Source organism: Loxodonta africana, chromosome 12 (genome assembly GCF_030014295.1).
Source record: "Loxodonta africana isolate mLoxAfr1 chromosome 12, mLoxAfr1.hap2, whole genome shotgun sequence".
Lineage (NCBI taxonomy): Eukaryota > Metazoa > Chordata > Mammalia > Proboscidea > Elephantidae > Loxodonta > Loxodonta africana.
In genome coordinates this window covers 40,669,588-40,688,329 of record NC_087353.1, presented here as the reverse complement: position 1 = coordinate 40,688,329, position 18,742 = coordinate 40,669,588, and the positions used below count along the sequence as shown (strand labels likewise).

Here is an 18,742-nt window from a genome sequence, read left to right as displayed (position 1 = left end):
TGAAAATATACACAGGAAAAATATACACCAACTCAACAGTTCCCACATGTACAATTCAGTGATACTGATTACATTCTTCAGTCACCCTCCTTTTCTGAACTGTTCCTCCACTGTTAATGTAAACTCACTGCCCTCAAGCTTCCTGTCGGAACTCTTGAGTTGCTGTTGTCAGTTTGATCCCATACAGATAGTTCTTTAAGAGAGCACAATGCTCAAGGCAGATCTCCTTTACTAATTAGCTGAACTGTTGTTTCAAGCCCTTCTATAAATGAGGACACTGAGGCCTCCTCAGCCAAAAAGAGGAAAGAGGCCAAAGCCACCCAGCACAATACAGACTGAACGCCAAGGCTGGGACTCCAAGGCTAGGCTGGGACTCCAAGGCTAGGCTGGTTCCGGCAACCCAGCCTGCTGCTCGGCCCCTAAACCCCTGCAGGACCGGAGGGCCTTGTGCTGCGTGGTAAACTTGAACTCGGCTTCCAGCTTTATTGTTCTTCCCTTTCTTTTGTCTGCAGGTCAGCGTCATGGTGATTGAGGCTCGGCAGCTGGTGGGCTTGAACATGGACCCTGTGGTGTGCGTGGAGGTGGGCGAGGACAAAAAGTACACGTCCATGAAGGAGTCCACTAACTGTCCCTACTACAATGAGGTCAGTGGCCCCATGGCCGAGTCAGGGGAAGGGATCTCCCAGCACTTGGCAGGAGTCTGGGCCCTGGCCCCTACCCAGGCCCAAGAGGAGCAGCTGGGAGCTCAAGGGGCACAAAGAGCTACCAGCAGGGGTGACCTTTCCCCCCTCCCCGCCCCGCCTTAAACTCCCAGCACATTCAAGTGCAATGCTACACCCTCGGGGCCCCAGTCTAGATTCCAGCTGACCCTGGTCTGGCCAGGGGCAGCCCTTTGAAATCACCACCACCCAGGATCTCCCTGGCAGCTGTCAGTGTCTATGAGGAAGCCTCATGCCCATGGTGCCCAGTCTTGCTGTTTCCAGGCCAGAGGACTGTGGGAGTGCCGCCTCCCTCCAGCCTGTGCATGTGGTGACCAGTGCCACCAGTCACGAGCACTTCCTGTGTGCCGGGCACACTCCCAAATGCTTAGATGTGTCATCTTTTCTGACCTTCACAGCAGCTGTCATCGGTTGCTCTTAACCGCATGTCACACATGGGGACATGGACACTCCTGGGCAGGAGGACCTTGTCCTAGCGCTATGCACCAGAGCTGGGATCCCATGCACTCAGCCTCTCTGTTAGGTTGCCTGAACCTTCTTGGGACTTAAGAGCATTGGTCTTGACTCTTGGAATGTGAGAGAGAAAAACCCTGGTGCCCACTACTGTTCCTTCCAGCCATTTGAGACCATGGCTGAGGGGTCGCCGGGACCATCTAGTCAAGCTCCCCATCTTACAGAAGAGGAGACAGAGGCCTCAATATGGGAAGGGTCTTACCCAAGATCATAGGTCTCTGGGTGACACAAGCAGTTAAGTGCTTGACTACTAGCTGAAAAGGTAGTGGTTTGATCCCACCCAGAGGTGCCTCAGAAGGAAGAAGGTCTGGTGATCTGCTTCTGAAAGGCCATAGACTTGAAAACCTTATGGAGCAGTTCTGCTCTGCACACATGGCATCGCCATGAGGTGGAATCAACTCGGTGGCAACTAACAGCAACAACAACATTGTCCAAGATCACCTAGAGCACTGTGACAGAGCAGGGACCAGGCTTCAGCCTTGGTCCAGGCTCCACCCACTGCCTCACAGGGCCACTCCGACACAGCACCTTGACTCCTGGGCTCCAAGAGCTCTGGTGAGGGGTGCCAGGTCTGCCTCAAATGCCTTAGCACACGTCAGGCTAACCCAGAAGCCACTGGCCTGGTGGCCCTGGGCACCCCTTTCCTAGAGGGGACATCTTGTCTTTTTTCACCCCCAATTGATCCAGGCCATGAGGGCTGTCAGGCTGGCCCAAGCAAGGCATCTGTGTCCCAGTGACTCAGCATCTGTTTCCAGGTGTGGGGGGGCTAAGGGGTGCCATCTGCAGCTTGGGAGCCAGCATTGTTTAGGAAGCTGGGGAAGCCCTCCAGCTCTGTACCTGCAGGAAGGAAACTCGGGCAAGTCTCTGCTCTTCCTGGGGGCCAGGCCACACCAGGGCCTGGCCACACTCTCTTGGATGACCACAGTGGACCCTGCTCTCACAGCGGGTTTCCTGCAGATCCCCAGGCCTGGGGCTCGCTGCTCAGAACCCCTCTCGGTCCTGTATGGTAGCCTTCCCAGGAGTCAGGAAATCCCGGCTCAGTATGTCTGACCCTACACCAGAACACATCTGTGACTGGAATAGCCTTGGCCTAGATAAGGGTCTGCTTTCCTCTGGCAGTTGTGGAGACAGGACCCCTGGCCTTTCGTGGTTATTTGATCGTTGTGCAGCCATGTTTGGCTCACTCAGGGGCTCGCCTTACACCAAGCGCATGTACCTCATGTTTCATTCAAGTTGCTCCCTCCTCCCTGAGGACACAGAACTGCTTCTCTGCTCTGTGGCTCCCTGGAAAACTCCTACTCACCCTGCAGGGCCCTGGTCAAATGTCCTTGCCCCTAAGCAGCCTTCTTTCCCCATACTCTGGATCAGTGGTCATCACACCTCTCTCTCCACGGCAATAACTTCCTTGAATTGTGGTGGTTCTCATGGCTCTGTCTCCTTGGAGGACTGGGAACTCCAGGTCCCCTGTATCGCTGCAGCCCAGCTCAGAGCCTGGCCTGCACTTGGAGGACTTCAGTGACACTCTGCTGAGTGGATTCCTATGCAAATGAAGAAGCAAACACTTGCTGAGCGCCTGCTGTGCACCAGGTCCATGCCAGGCACCACGGGGGGCCGCAGAGATGAATGAAACCCTTACCAGGTCACCTCCTAGTTCCAGCCTAGAAACCATTTTCTAAACTCTGTATTCATATCCTCTAAGACTACTCATTTCACTTATCTTTGAACAGTCTTAAGTTTGTTCTTAATTACACTTTCGCTCTTTTTCAGAAACCAAAGTAGCTCTGACTCGTTCCATTTCTGTCTGTTTTCTCTAACCTAATGTTTCTCCAGTTCAGGACTACGGATGTTTTGGACAGATAATTCTTGGTAATGGGGGCTGGGGGAGAGGGGTTGTCCTGTGCAGTACAAGTTGTTGAGCAGTGTGTCTGGATCCTACCTACTAGATGCCAGTAGCATTCCCTTCCCCAGTTGTGACAACCAAAACTGTCTCTGGCTATTGCCACATATCCCCAGAGTAGGGGTTGGGGGGCAAGATTGCCCCTGGTCGAGAAGCACTGCTCTAACCTGTCTTCTTCTGGTTCCTCCCAGCTCTTTCTCTTCCTTTTCTTCACTTACTGCGCCACTTTCCACTGCAAGGAAAATATGCCCCTGGCCCCAGGGGTGTACTAAACCAATACCAGCCCCATTGCCATCAAGTCAATTCTGACTCATAGTGACCCTGTGGGACAGAGTAGAACTGCCCCATTTGATTTCCAAGGAACGACTGGTGGATTTGAACTCCCTACGTTTTGGTTAGTGGCCTAACTAACTCTTAACCACTGTGCCACCAGGGATCCAGGGGTATACTGCTCCTGGCTAATTCTCTACACTGGGGAGAAGCTTCCTTTGGCCGCATTAAATACAACAAAGAGAGGTGGGAACAGTGCACCTGACTTAGCAGAGTTCTAAGTGATCACAAAGGGGAAATGTGCTCAGGCAGCTCCGAGTGTAGGTTCTGGCCGAGCAGAGCTAGCCTGCTCTTGTAGGGCCACGCTTTAGCCCCAAGGGCTGACCCAGCTCTGAGCCACCTGGCCTGGATCGGCCTGCTGCCTGGCTCTGGGCCTGTCTTTGTGTGGATGGAGGCATGGACCTTTGCCCTTCCAGAACAACCTGACCATTCACAGACCAGGCCAAGAGCCCTTCTCTGTCGGTGCCTCTGGTCCTAGCCCCATGCATCTTGGGAGCTATGTCCTTCCTCCTGCCTAAAACCAACCTCTCCCTTTTGCCTTGGATCCTTCTCTTTCTACAGCCCAAAGAACCTGGCATTACACATCCACTCAAAGCCACCAGGTTTGTCTTGCCCTTTCTCTTAGTTCCTTCTCCCTTGCCTGTAAGATGTTCTAGTCTTGCATAGTGTCTGCTCAAGGACAGGGACCTGAAGTCTGTCATCGTAAGTGCATACAGCCATGCCTTCCTCGGCCCCACCTAGGTCTCTGGTGACCACCTCCTTCTCTCCTCCCGTTCACAGTCAGAGTGTGAGAGCTGGCTCCACTTCCTCTCCTCCCAATCATGCCTCAGTCTTAGCAGTCCTTTTTTCCCCTGCCACTTCTCTGAAGCTGCTCTCACCAAGGTCTGAGGACCTTGCTGTTCCCTACAAATGACGCCCCCTTGTCAACCTCCTCTCCGTGGCTGCCTAGCCCCTTTCATCCTGCTGCCCACTCATCCTCCTGGAGACCTCCTTGTACCACTCTCCTGGACTCCCCATCTCTCTAGCTCCTTATCTGCCATCTCCTTTCTTGGCATCCCTTTCTCTGCCCATGGCTGGAGTGCTGCTGCTCTTGGAGCCCTGTCCTGGGCCTCTCTTCTCTTCATACGTGCTCCTTTGGTATCTCCTCCATCCCCAAGGCTTCAGTTACACCTACAGGCTGAGGACTCCTAGATCTAGGTCTCTACTCATTCCTCCAGAGCTTCTGACCCCTCAGCTAGCAGCACCTGGACATACCACTACCACACATAACAGCTAACATTCACTGTGCCCTTGCCATGTGCACACCCTGAGGTGAATGCTCGACACAGGCTATCTCTTACTTAGACTCCACAACCACGCTCACAATCCACCATGTGTATGGTGGCCCTAGAGTGGTACAACGTGGCATTATTATCCCCACATCACAGAGGGGTAAACTGAGGCTTAGAAAGGAAGTGACTGGCCCAACAACACACAGGCAAGTCTGTCGGACCCTAAAGCCAGCACCTTTACCCATAGTGCTCAGTGTGAGCCTCCAGCGGCCGGGAGAGGATTCTCCTCAGATGTTAACCCTCAGCGCTTTGGCAACATGACTTCCTCTCCCTGCCCACAAGTTCTCCGAAGCAGCTGGCCCTCTGCTCACTGCCACACACCCTCCTCCCCAGTGCCTGTGCACAAGGCCAGGGAAAAGGGGTGGACGCCACAACTGGGAGTGGCCGCTCAGCAGCAGACGACGGTTCACACCTATAGTGTTTTACATTTACAGCGTCAATGCCTTCACATACCATAGCTCAGAGCCCTGGTGACGCAGTGATTAAGAGCTCGACTGCTAACCAAAAGGTCAGCAGTTCAAATCCACCAGTTGTTCCTTGGAAACGCTATAGGGCAGCTCTACTCTGTCCTACAGGGTCGCTATGAGTCAGAATCAACAGTGATGGGTTTTTTGGTATACCACAGCTCAGCAGTTCTAAGACTTGCCTGGTTTTACGTGTTAATTGGGACGCATCTTCTAGGCGGTTTAATGGCAGTGCTGATGTGGCGCATATAACACCAGCATACCTTACAATTAAAGGCATCTTAGATTCGATGGAACATGTTATAATATTTCATGAGACACTCATAACAGGACTCAGGTGGGTGTTACTATCTCCGTTTTACAGCTCAGGAAATGAAGATTCAAAGAATGTATTGCTCCAAGCCAAATAGCAGAACTGGGACTGGAACCCTGGTCCTCTGACTCTCCGGTCCAGGGCCCTTGTAAGCACAGCATGTGGCTGTAGACCATTCCACCTGCTGCTCGCACGGGCTTCCTCATCCCACACTGGCCAGCACTGGCTCTGCATAGGGGCTGGCCCCTGCCCTCCTGTTGAGGGCCCTGCCTCCCACCTCCCCCTGGGTCAGCAGGACCAGCGGTTGCCACTGCTGCTCATCCGAACTGTGGGGGCACAGAGGAAATGGCTGGGATGCAGACAGGCACTGCCAGGAGGGAGGGGCCTGGCACTGGTCCCGGCTCTTAGCCGCTGCTGCCTGGTGACAGCAGCCCTGGGTCTTCCCCCCTGCAGTACTTCGTCTTCGACTTCCACGTCTCTCCTGACATCATGTTCGACAAGATTATCAAGATCTCGGTGAGTGGGGAACAGCCCCTGGCACGAAGAGCCACCAGCCTGAACTGCACCTTAGTGAGAATTTGAAAATGGCATCCCCTCTGGGCGACCAATCCTAGAAAGGCAGCCCTGCGCCTTGACACAGGGCTGGGTAAACAGAGCATAGGCTAGGTTTTGACCCCCTCTCACCCCTTCAGTGGGGTGTCCGTGCAGTGCACAACCTACACAGCTGTACACAGCAGCCAGGGCAGGAGAGGCTGACCCTGAGCCTTCAGCAAGCCGCCCCTGACCTGCCAAACACCCTCCCACTTCACTCCAAAGCTGGGGTCCCCAGAAAGACTGGGATGGTGCCCCCATCGGTTAGCCCACCCCACCCCATGAAAAGCCTCACCCCCCTGGCCTGACTGGCGGGTGGTGGTTCTGGTTGGAAGGTGATTCACTCCAAGAACCTGCTACGCAGCGGCACCCTGGTGGGGTCCTTCAAAATGGACGTGGGAACCGTGTACTCGCAGCCGGGTGAGTAACTGCGCACTCACGGTCAGAACGGGAGTCCTAGGTTCCACCTGGGGAGGCTCAGAAGCACAGTCTGGTGATTGTCATACGCACAGCCGTGTGCTCTGCAGGGTGGTGTGCACAGTCTGTACACACAGCCGGGAGTGACTATGCACAGGGTCTAATGGGCTCTCTCTGTCCCCGGGTCAGTAACTACACAGAGCCTGGAGTAACTCCACAGTCTGCAGAACAGCACAGGGCAGGCTGGTGAGTCAAGTCCCACATGCAGTCTGGGGAGTAGTTGGGGGGTAAGCAGCATCAACTCCATTTTACAGGTGAGGAGCCTGAGGCTCAGAGAAATGCCGAGTCACCCATGGGCCAGGGAAAGTCAGGCCCCAGAGCCTCTCACTGGGCTGCACTGCCCTCAGTGCCAAATGCAGTGTGGCAGCCTCTGAGGGACTCTGGGCCCTCAAAGCACTTTTCCGTGACCAACCGTCCAGGGGTCCAGGCACCTGATGAGCAGCTGAACAGGGCTGTGGTTGATCAGCAGCTCTGTGGGTACCTGTGGGCCAATGCTGTGGGGCTGGAGAGGGGACTCCAAGGGGGTACCCGAGTCCTTTGTGGGATGGGCCAGGCAGAAGGGCAGTCCCTCGCCTGACAGATGACAGCTGATCACATGGCCATCACACAACCTGGCATTGGGCTCTAGCTGTGTCCCTGCAGACAGCCTGCTGCTCAGAGTGTCATAATGACAATGCAGTCTCCCCCAGACTATCACATTTGATCCGCACAAAACTGTGTGGTAGGTGTCAGCATTAGTCCCATTTCACAGGCGAGATAAATGAGGCTAAGAGAAGTTAAATGGTATGGGGTTCCACTCAACTATTAGGCTGAACAAATTATTCCGGTTCAACCTAATAGATGTTGGTTCTACTGGTGTGCACAGTTTAACTGTAACTCAAACTTGGGAATCTGAGCCCAAAACTCAAGATTACACACATAAAAATTACAACATCATAGAGCATTCAAGATGCAAGAGACCTCAAAAACATCTACCAGGTAGTCTGATCTCTCCATTAAAAAGGAGAAACTGAGACCCAGGGTGATGAAGGGACTTGCCCAAAGTCACACAGTGAGTCAGTGGTAGGTCAGGGAGTAGGACTTCGGCCTCCCAGCCCCAGGCCACATGTGTGGTCCTCAGTAGAGGGCAGTCCCACTGACCATCTGGTGCTGCAGGGGTTGGAGACAAGGGTCGGTCTGCCACCACGTTGTTCCCAGGGAGCATGAACAGCTGTGGGATGCTTGTTGGAAGTGACACCGGCATTCCTGAGGGTGACTAACACCCCAGAGTTAACCATCCCACACACACACCCCTGTACTATTGGCAGACCTGAGAAGTAGAGCCACAGAGACAGATGGGGTCAGAGAGAGAGACAGTGAAGAACCTAGCACAGCCTCTGGGTGTCTGAGTGGTGGAGGTAGAGGTGGAATGGGGTAACCACTGCTACTCATGGAGCACCTACTGAGTGCAAGACCTGGGCAAAGCACGCTGTCCCATCAGTCCCAACCCTCACAATAACCCCATGTAGGTATCATTGTTCCCATTTCACAATAAGGAAACTGAGGCCCAACAAGTTTAAGTCACAGGCCCAGAGCCAACTGTGAGTAAGTGATAGAACCCGGATGTGAACCGAGGTCTTTGTGGGCCCAAAGCCCAGGCTCCCCTCTGAGGTAAACCACCCCAAGATTTGCTGCTCCTGTTGAGTCTGTCCCTGAACATGGTGTTCTCCTTGGGGGGCTGAAATCACACAGCCCTCCAGTTGGGACACTGACGCCTTCACCTGGATAATCTCCAGTGCAGCCTCCCCTTCTTGACAAGCCCTTGGTTTCTGACCCAACCAGAGTGTTGTTGGACAGCATGCTGCCAGGACACAGAACTCGTGGGTGCTGCTGGCAGCTTTGGATAGTGTTAATCCCCCTCGGAGCTGGAAAAATTTCCTGGGAGATGAGAAGTCTGTCCTCACCCTGAAGGACCGTCAGATGCAACAGCAGGAAACTGCTCACTCACTGATTCTCTGCTGGGGATAGGGTGGGCCATACAAGGCCCTGTCCACAATCTCGTACATTGTGGAGGAGGCCTAGGTTGCTAGTATCTTGCTCAGCCCAACCAGCCTTATCTCGAAGGTGTTAGGGTCAGGCCTGAGGCAGGCGACACAGGTTTCGGCCTGGTCCGTGTATAGCTTGGGCCTCCTGGTGTCCTTGTACCCTGGCCTGGAATCACACAGTATTAGGACAGAAAGGGCCTCAGAGATCATCAGTTCGGTACTTACCCAGTGGAAGGGCCCCCATGACACCATCACTGATTGGTCATCCAACCTTGGCTTAGATCTCCTGGGCATGGGGCACTCACCACCTCTCCATTTTGTCTCTATCACACCAAAATCTGTCTCCCTAGAGCCTTCACCCACTTTCATGGGCTTGTCCTCCAGGAACAGAAAGAATAAATCCATTTCCTCTTTTGATAGCCTTAAATTTAAAACAAATTTCATGTCCCTCCTGAGTCTTATTCTCTTTCCCTGGCTACATTTCACCAATTAATCTAACCACTCATGCATCTGTTCATATACCCACAGATCCACCTCTTCACCACCCAACCATGAATCTACACACTCACTCATATATCCATCCACCCATCTGCCCATAAATTAATCTGTCCTTCTATCCATTTATCCATCCACTGTCTATCCATCCATCCATTCATCCACCTTTTCAGCCAGCCAGGCAGCCATCACCCATCCCTCAGTCCATCCCCTTGCCATCTATCTCTCCATCCCACAAACATCTGTGCTGGCAAGACCCTGAAGCTCTGGGATGCCTAGGCATTCCAGCTCAGCTGAGAGCCTCCATGGCTCCTCTCATGCATGGCTTCCCACTCTCTCTCCATCCTCGTCTCTCTCTTCAGATGCTACCCTGACATTGTCCCTCCTGAGTCATAGTTGGACTGGGTTGTCCCCAAATGGGCTGATTTATGCCCACAGCCCCTAACATACCTCATGGAGCCCACTGGGGGCAGAGCGTTGGAGGGGACAGTCCTGGGCTACAGAAAGAGGAGGGAGGGAAGAAGGCAGGTTCTAAGCCTCTGGGGATTTCAGTGCCCACCCAAAAACCATAGAAGGAAGATGGGCTTCCCTCTGCTTGCATACTAGCTTTAACGTAAATCTGATGGGGCAAACCCTTCCTAAAGTACCTCCTTCCCTGACAACTTTCTTTTCCTCCACACTATCTAGATCCTAGGGATATTGAGATGAGACTACCTGTCCCTACCTTTAGGAAGCTTAGGATCTAAATTTGGGGATGGACAATAAATAGATAATAACAGTGCCGCGTGAGAGAGGAGGCAAGACTGTGAAACACTGAGTACCAAAGAGGAACTCATCCAAGGAAGCCAGGGGAGGCTGCATGGAAGAGGAGACGCTTGAGCAACATGAGCAGACATTTACCAATGAAACAGAGTGGGAGAGAGGCAAAGGTGGCCAGTAGAGCATTCCAAGCCCAAAGAACAGCAGACACAAAAGCGTGGAGGCAGGAAACAGCAGCGTGAATTCAGAGAGGAATAAGCAGTCTTGCCCAGCAGGAGCACAGGGTCGGAATGGCATGAGCACAAAAAGCCGGCAACAGCCATACCAGGAGGCCCCATGGACCAGGCTAAGGTCTTGGGCCTTTACCCCAAGGCATGGAGAGCCCCCAGAAGGATATGAAAGGAAAGTCAGAAGACGTGATCTCTATTTCAGGAGGCTTTCTTTGGTAGGGGTATGGCAGTTAACTGGAATGATGGAGGTGAGGGAGGCTGGAGGTAGAGAAATCAATTAGGATTCTAGCTGTGTCAAAAATCAGCCAGTGAAAACTCTGTCGATCAGTCTGCTCCACAACGAGTCATGGGGATGGCACGGGACTGGGCATCGTTTGTTCTGTTGTGCATGAAGCCCCCAGAGTCATACCACATACCCTGATGCATGACCAAAGGTGGGGCGTTATTCCAGCTGCCTGGGCCCCTGAGGACCCATTTCCCCCTGACCCAGACAGAGGCAGAGCCATGGCCCAAGGTCCCTTGGGCCTGACAAACTAGGCTCCAGGGACCAAGGGTGCTGAGCTCTGCAGGCTCCATGGGCTGCCCGGGGGTGGGGCGGCAGGTGCAGTCCATGCTCCTCACCACTGCAGAGCACCAGTTCCATCACAAGTGGGCCATCCTGTCAGACCCCGATGACATCTCCTCTGGGCTGAAGGGCTACGTGAAGTGTGACATTGCTGTGGTGGGCAAAGGGGACAACATCAAGACGCCCCACAAGGCCAACGAGACAGACGAGGATGACATTGAGGGGTGAGCCTCCCATCTCACCCCATGAACTAAGAACCTGATTCCAGCCCTCCTTCTCCCTGAAGGGAGCTTGTGGCATGGACCTGGCCCCAGAGTTCTTACCTTCCACATCCCTCACCCCATCCTCACTGCACATCCATACAGACCCCATGCTTCCTGGACAAGCTGAGGCCAGGGCCTGCCCCAGCATCCACACACATCCACACACTGGAGACAAAGGACAGGCCAGGGCAGAGGTGGGGTGGATGGAAGACAGCTAAGGATGACGGTCCTTTGATGTTCAGACATGTGAATGTGAGAAATTTGGCAGAAAGAGCAGATGCAGGCAGAGCAGACCTGGGGAGCTGCTGGGTGCTGAGTCTAGACCCAGGATGACAGAGGTTTCACTTTGTGTGCCAATTCCAGGCTACTGAGAATGGCTGTTGAGAAGTATTCTGGGACCTTGTCTGGACTCAGTTGGAAAAGTACTGGAATCCAATGAATCGTGTGTTCCAGGGCGGGGAGGGGGCCTCACTTACGATGTTTTTGCCTAGGGACGAGGGATGTGGGCACAAAGCTGAGAAAAGTTGAAAATAATACTAAGATTGGTATCCCACTCTATAATGTACAAAACACTCGTATGTTTTAACCTCTTTGGGCTTTATCATATTCCAGAGAGATGAGCAATATTGTTCCCATCTTAAAGGTGAGGAAACTGAGGCTCAGGGAGATGGGGAGACTTGCCGAGAATCCTACCAGTGAGCAGGTGCCTTAAACTTGAGCTTCTTCAGTCCTAGTCTAGGCCCTGTCTGCATCCCTCACAGGTTCTCCCAAGACCCAGGGTATGTAGGTCGCAGGGCAGGAGTTAGGATGCCTGGGCCTGCCCACAATAGCCCTGGCTGTGTGTTCTGGCAGGAACTTGCTGCTCCCCGAGGGGGTACCCCCCGAACGCCAGTGGGCCCGGTTCTATGTGAAAATTTACCGAGCAGAGGGCCTGCCCCGTATGAACACAAGCCTCATGGCTAACATGAAGAAGGCTTTCATTGGTGAAAACAAGGACCTTGTCGACCCCTATGTACAAGTCTTCTTTGCTGGTCAGAAGGTATTGGTGTAGGGGGTGCAGGAGGCTGGGGCTTGGGGTGACAGACATCAGAGGTGTGGAGTGATGGACATGGGGGGCTGGCGGCAGACATGGGGCAAAGCTGGAAGCCAAATGACTGGCACTTGATTACCTTGGGCCTTAATGTCTGGAATGTGGCAGAGAGACGAAGGAGCTCCAATTTAGAGGGGCTGGCAGGGTAAGGCCAGGGCAGGTTAGGAATCCTCTCAGCCATGGATGGGGCTCAGAGAAACCCTCCCTGCCTCCAGGGGGCCTAGAGACCAAGAGCTGAAGGGGAAGCAGTAGAAAGGAGGAGTCCGAGGGGCTGGGAAGTGGTGGGGGAGAGGAGGAGGTAAGTCTACACACACACACACACACAAAAGCACACCCTAAACTTCACTCCCCTCCCAACAGGGAAAGACTTCAGTGCAGAAAAGCAGCTACGAGCCACTGTGGAATGAGCAAGTGGTCTTTACAGACCTGTTCCCCCCACTTTGCAAACGCATAAAGGTGCAGATCCGGGACTCGGACAAGGTTAACGATGTAGCCATCGGCACCCACTTCATTGACCTTCGCAAGATCTCCAACGACGGAGACAAAGGTCAGCAGCAGGACACCTGGTGTGTGTGGTGGTGGGGGGTGGCCTAAAGGGAAGGAATAAATGAGACCCCCATCACCAGTACACTTCCCCACCATCCCAGACAGAAAAGCTCTGTGCATTTTGATGGCTTTGTCAGCTGCCCCCGCCTCCAGGGAAAGTTGAAACATCATGGCTCAGGTCCCCTCAGAGCTGACGGGGACTGCCTGGACCAGCGTGCCTGGATATGAATCCAGCTCTGACAAATTCATAGCTGTGCAACCTTCATACCTCGGTTTTCCCCTCTGTAAAATGCAAATAATAATAACTGCTATTATTATTATTATGAACACACAGTAATAGAACCTATCCATAGAGTTTTTGTGGAGACTGACTGCCTGGTAGGACCCAGGCACTGTGCCAGGCACCAGGGATATACAGTGAAATAAGAACTTTTTCCCGTCCTTGAAGTGCTCACTGTGTGTCGGAGAGGTGGATGTGCTACCAAATGGTCACGACATAAGGCAGAGAACACAAAAGGCCACACTTTGTATGATTCTTCTTATTCCCACTCCTCACTTATCAATATGGTTAGGTTCCAAAGACCAGGTTGTTATGTGAAAATAGGTGTTATGTGAAAATGGAGGATGACTACATTATTACATAACGGCCAGATTACATTATCACATAATTGTCAAATTACCTCATTATAAAAAAATATATATATATGACTGCCAAATTACATCATTACCTAATTGTCAAATTACATAATTACAAAGCTGCCAGATTACATCATTACATAACTGCCAAACCACCGAGAATCATGGCCTAGCCAAGTTGACACATAACCTTAACCATCACATACAATGTTACACTCTCCTCTTACCTCTGCATTCATTACTGCCAGACATACATCATTAAGGTGAATAATAGTTGATAGTAGAGTTTTAACAATTGTCCTAAATGCAAAATGCTGTGTAATGAGATAGTAAGTGATGGGTGGGTATATACGCTATGTCCAGCATAGGCAGATCCACAGACAGAAAGCAGATTAGTAGTTGCCAGGGGCTGGGGGCCGGAGAATTGGAAGTAATTGCTAATAGGTACTGAGTTTCTTTTGGAAGGTTGGAAATGTTCTGGAATTAGATAGTGGTGATGGTTACTCAGCATAGTGAGTACTGTCACTGAAATGTGTACTTTGACATGGTGACTTTTGTTATGTTTTGTTATTAAAAAATGCTATTGAAATTTTAAAGGCAGAAAAATAAACAAAATAAAAAATCTTGAGAAATAGTAAACCTGAGAAGAACACATACTTTTGTGGTTATGAGGGGGGGAGGGAGGGAGGGTGGGAGAGGGTTTTTTATTGATTAATCAGTAGATAAGAACTGCTTTAGGTGAAGGGAAAGACAACACTCAATACATGGAAGGTCAGCTCAATTGGACTGGACCAAAAGCAAAGAAGTTTCCAGGATAAAATGAATGCTTCAAAGGTCAGCGGAGCAAGCGCGGGGGTCTGGGGAACATGGTTTGAGGGGACTTCTAAGTCAGTTGGCAAAATAATTCTATTATGAAATCATTCTGCATCCCACTTTGAAATGTGGCGTCTGGGGTCTTAAATGCTAACAAGCGGCCATCTAAGATGCATCAATTGGTCTCAACCCACCTGGAGCAAAGGAAAATGAAGAACACCAAGGCCACACGACAACTAAGAGCCCAAGAGACAGAAAGGGCCACATGAACCAGAGACCTACATCATCCTGAGACCAGAAGAACTAGTTGGTGCCCGGCCACAATCGATGACTGCCCTAACAGGGAGCACAGCAGAGGACCCCTGAGGGAGCAGGAGATCAGTGGGATACAGACCCCAAATTCTCATAAAAAGACCATACTTAATGGTCTGACTGAGACTAGAGGAATCCCGGCGGCCGTGCTCCCCAGACCTTCTGTTGGCACAGGACAGGAACCATCCCCGAAGACAACTCATCAGACATGAAAGGGACTGGTCAGCGGGTGGGAGAGAGACGCTGATGAAGAATGAGCTAATTATATCAGGTGGACACTTGAGATTGTGTTGGCAACTCTTGTCTGGAGGGGGGATGGGAGGATAGAGAGAGAGGGAAGCCGGCAAAATTATCACGAAAGGAGAGACTGAAAGGGCTGACTCAAGAGGGGGAGAGCAAGTGGGAGTAGGGAGTGAGATGTATGTAAACTTACATGTGACAGACTGATTGGATTTGCAAACGTTCACTTGAAGCTTAATAAAAGTTATAAAAAAAAAAAAAAAGGCAGGCTTGGATCTGTGTTACACACAAGATGCAACAAATCCTAATAATGGGAGGAGTTGATTGTGACTAGGAATTGGGACTGGAAGAGATCCATACTTGTGCCCATTTCAAAGAAAGGCGATCCAAAAGAATGCGGAAGTTATCAAACAATATCATTAATATCACACGCAAGTAAAACTTTGCTGAAGATCATTCAAAAGCAGTTGCAGTAGTACATCGACAGGAAACTGCCAGAAATTCAAACTGGAGCCCAGAAGAGGCCGTGGAATGAAGGATATCATTGCTGATGTCAGATGGATCCTGGCTGAAAGTAGAGAATACTAGAAAGTGTTTACCTGTGTTTTATTGACTGTGCAAAGGCATTTGATTGTGCGAACCATAACAAATTATGGATAACACTTTGAAGAATGGGACTTCCAGAACACTTAATTGTGATCGTGAAGACCCTGTACACAGACCAAGAGGCAGTCATTCAAACAGAACAAGGGGATACTGTATGGTTTAAAATCAGGAAAGGTGTGCATCAGGGTTGTATCCTTTCACCATACTTATTCAATCTATATGCCGAGCAAATAATCTGAGAAGCTGGACTATATGAAGAACATGGCATCAGGATTGAAGAAAGATTCATTGACAACCAGCAATATGCAGATGACGCAACCTTGCTTGCTGAAAGTAGAGGACTTGAAGCACTTACTGATGAAGATCAAAGACTATAGCTTTCAGCGTGGATTGCACCTCAACGTAAAGAAAACAAAAATCCTCACAACTGGACCAATAAACAACATCACGATAAACAGAAAAGATCGAAGTTGCCAGGGATTTCATTTTACATTCAGTGCAGCGATCGAGAAATCAAATGACATATTGCATTGGGAAAATCTGCTGCAAAAGATCTTTTTAAAGTGTTAAAAAGCAAAGATGTCACTTTGAGGACTAAGGTGCGCCAGACCCAAGCCATGGTATTTTCAGTTGCCTCATATGCTTGCAAAAGCTTGACAATGAATAAGGAAGACCAAAGAAGAATTGATGCCTTTGAATTATGGTGTTGGCGAAGAGTAATGAATATACCATGGACTGCCAGAAGAATAAATTTGCCTTGGAAGAAGAATGCTCCTTAGAAGGGAGAATGGCAAGACTTCTACTCACATACTTTGGACATGTTATCAGAAGGGACCAATCCCTGGAGAAGGACATCGTGCTTAGTAAAGTAGAGGGTCAGCAAAAGAGTGGAAGACCCTCAATGACATGGATTGACACAGTGGCTACAATAATGGGCTCAAACATAGCAACAATTGAGATGAGGCACAGGACCTGGCAGTGTTTTGTTCTGTTGTACATAGGGTTGCTGTGTGTTGGAACCAACTTGATGGCACCTAACAACAAGAAGAATTGGGAGGGTCTCATGGAGGAAGCAGCACTTAGCAGCAACGGGCCTCGAAGGCCATGCTGAGGAGTTTGGAATGAGCTAGCTAAGGGGTATCTGCCCTTCAAGTGGATTGTAGGCGGCCCCTGCTCCAGGTACCAGGAAGCAGGGAGCCCCGCTTTGCCTACAAGTGGAACCCCCTCTCCCCCACCACACCCAGCTCAGGCCCCCAGAGAGAATAAGTCGACCTAAGAAAGTGCTTCATACAAGTGAAAGACCGCCCCCTCTCTCCCTGTGGCCAGCACAACAGGCACTAAGCTCTCCCTGCAGCCTCTGATGAGCCAGGCTCTGTACCACAGGTCTCCTGCCTCAGACATTTCACTGAGCAAGGCAGCCAGGAGGTGGAGGCCAGGAGCCCCAGTGAGCACTGGGGAATGACACAGCCCCCTCTTCTCTTTCCCTTTGCCCACAGGCTTCTTGCCTACACTGGGCCCAGCCTGGGTGAACATGTATGGCTCCACACGTAACTACACGCTGCTGGATGAGCACCAGGACCTGAATGAGGGCCTGGGGGAGGGCGTGTCCTTCCGTGCCCGCCTCATGCTGGGCCTAGCTGTGGAGATCCTGGACACCTCCAACCCTGAGCTCACCAGCTCCACAGAGGTGCAAGTGGAGCAGGCCACGCCTATCTCAGAGGTGAGACCCCCGGGGCTGTGCTGCCCTCAGGGCCCCCAGCTCAGCCCACTTCTCATTATGGCAACACAGGGTCCTGTGTTCCTCAGGGAGCCAGACTCTGGGATGAGGCTTCCTCCCCCAGGAAGCAAAGACCCCCACTCTGCCCCTCAGCAGGACCTCCTCTGTCCTCTCCCATTGCCTGTGCCTGTGCTCCGCTTGGAGGCACCAAGACGTTCCCCTCATCTTTGTCCCTGTCTCCAGCCACGGTTGTCCCTGTGGTGTATGGAGCCAGCCCTTCTTCCAGGGACACCCAGGCTGGAGGGCAAAAAGAACTGGGCCTTCAGACCCTGAGCTGCCTAGCTTCAAACCTGTGTAGTATGCCCTCTACCACCAGCCCAAAGAGGCTGTCACTGAGATAGTAGAAGGAGGCCTGGCCCCAGGCCCATCTGTCCATACTGAGGTTTGCTGGTGGCTTGAACTACCTCCTTCACAGAGCTGCACAGGGAAAATGGAAGAATTCTTTTTATTTGGAGCCTTCTTGGAGGCCTCCATGGTCGACAGGAAAAATGGAGACAAGCCAATCACCTTTGAGGTCACCATAGGTGAGTGCTGGGTTCACAGGGGGGTCTTCAAGCCTAGGGAGAGTGGAAACTGACCTCTTTCCCAAGTACCTTCATGAACCCACACGGCACCTTCGTGTATGTGCTGGCACACAAGCTCTCCAGAGGGGTGGACCCTTGAGCCCCACCGACAGGACTAGGCTGTGTTGTCAGGAAGAAGGAAGCCTTTCCTCCAAGGGGAGAGGGGCCTTTGTGGGCTGGACAGGAGAGAATGAGAACATCTGCCATGTCCTGGGCTGGAGCTTCAGTTCATTATCATCATGGATTCTAGGGAGATCTTTGCAGGGGTTGTGGGACATGGGGCCTTTTCTCTGGCACAGACCCCAGCACCTTCCCTAGTCCTTGACTTACCCCTTCCCTCCCCCAAACTCAAAGCAACATATGACTGGAAGGAGGGTGGGGCCTGAAGGAGAAAGGAGTCTCGGCCCTTCAGTGCCCATTCTGCCTCTAGGCAATTATGGGAACGAAGTTGATGGCCTGTCCCGACCCCAGCGACCTAGGCCCTGGAAAGAGCCAGGGGATGAGGAAGAAGTAGACCTGATCCAGAACTCGAGTGATGATGAGGGCGACGAGGGTGGGGACCTGGCCTCTGTCTCCTCCACCCCTCCCATGAGGCCCCAGATCACTGACAGGTGGGCCAGAGCATTCTGGGGGCCTCTATCCTCCCTCAGCCAGGCCTTCCACCACCCTGGGCCCCCAGTCCTCATCCTTTCACCCCCTCCCACCAGAAACTACTTCCATCTGCCCTACCTGGAGCGCAAGCCCTGTATCTACATCAAGAGCTGGTGGCCAGACCAGCGCCGGCGCCTCTACAATGCCAACATCATGGACCACATCGCTGACAAGCTGGTCAGGGCCAGGCCAGGGGTGGGGGCTGGGAGGGGGGAGTAGGGGGTGGTGTGGAAAGGCCCTCACCTGCTTGGAATCCTCCCCTTCAGCCCCCCCACCCCCACACACAAGGCAATGGAAGGGTGGAGACTGCAAGAATGGCCTCAGCAGGACCTCTGCCCCCATCCCCAGCCCAGGTCCCAGGAACAGGATGAGGGCATGGGGGCTGTCTGGGATGGAGTCCTGGAGCTCCCTGGAGGCAGCTGGTCAACCCCTCTCTCTCTGGCTTGCACAAGCCCCCTATCTAGGCCTGAGTTCTTCCCAGCCCTTGAGGGGTCCAGCAGGGCCACAGGTGCATAGCCCAGAAGTGGCTCCTTCCTT

General features: G+C 52.1%; 1 protein-coding gene across 2 annotated transcripts in view; it reads left to right on the top strand.

The window, feature by feature from the left end:
• Positions 1-18,742, top strand: part of OTOF (otoferlin) — a 125,330-nt gene that overhangs the window by 84,166 nt on the left and 22,422 nt on the right. For both annotated transcript variants that reach the window (XM_064295144.1, XM_064295145.1), the window contains exons 9-18: positions 513-644; positions 6,021-6,083; positions 6,494-6,578; positions 10,773-10,932; positions 11,824-12,010; positions 12,422-12,608; positions 16,711-16,934; positions 17,407-17,515; positions 17,985-18,165; positions 18,262-18,382. In XM_064295144.1, coding sequence (XP_064151214.1) covers positions 513-644; positions 6,021-6,083; positions 6,494-6,578; positions 10,773-10,932; positions 11,824-12,010; positions 12,422-12,608; positions 16,711-16,934; positions 17,407-17,515; positions 17,985-18,165; positions 18,262-18,382 — 1,449 coding nt within the window. The remainder of the gene's footprint in view (positions 1-512; positions 645-6,020; positions 6,084-6,493; positions 6,579-10,772; positions 10,933-11,823; positions 12,011-12,421; positions 12,609-16,710; positions 16,935-17,406; positions 17,516-17,984; positions 18,166-18,261; positions 18,383-18,742) is intronic.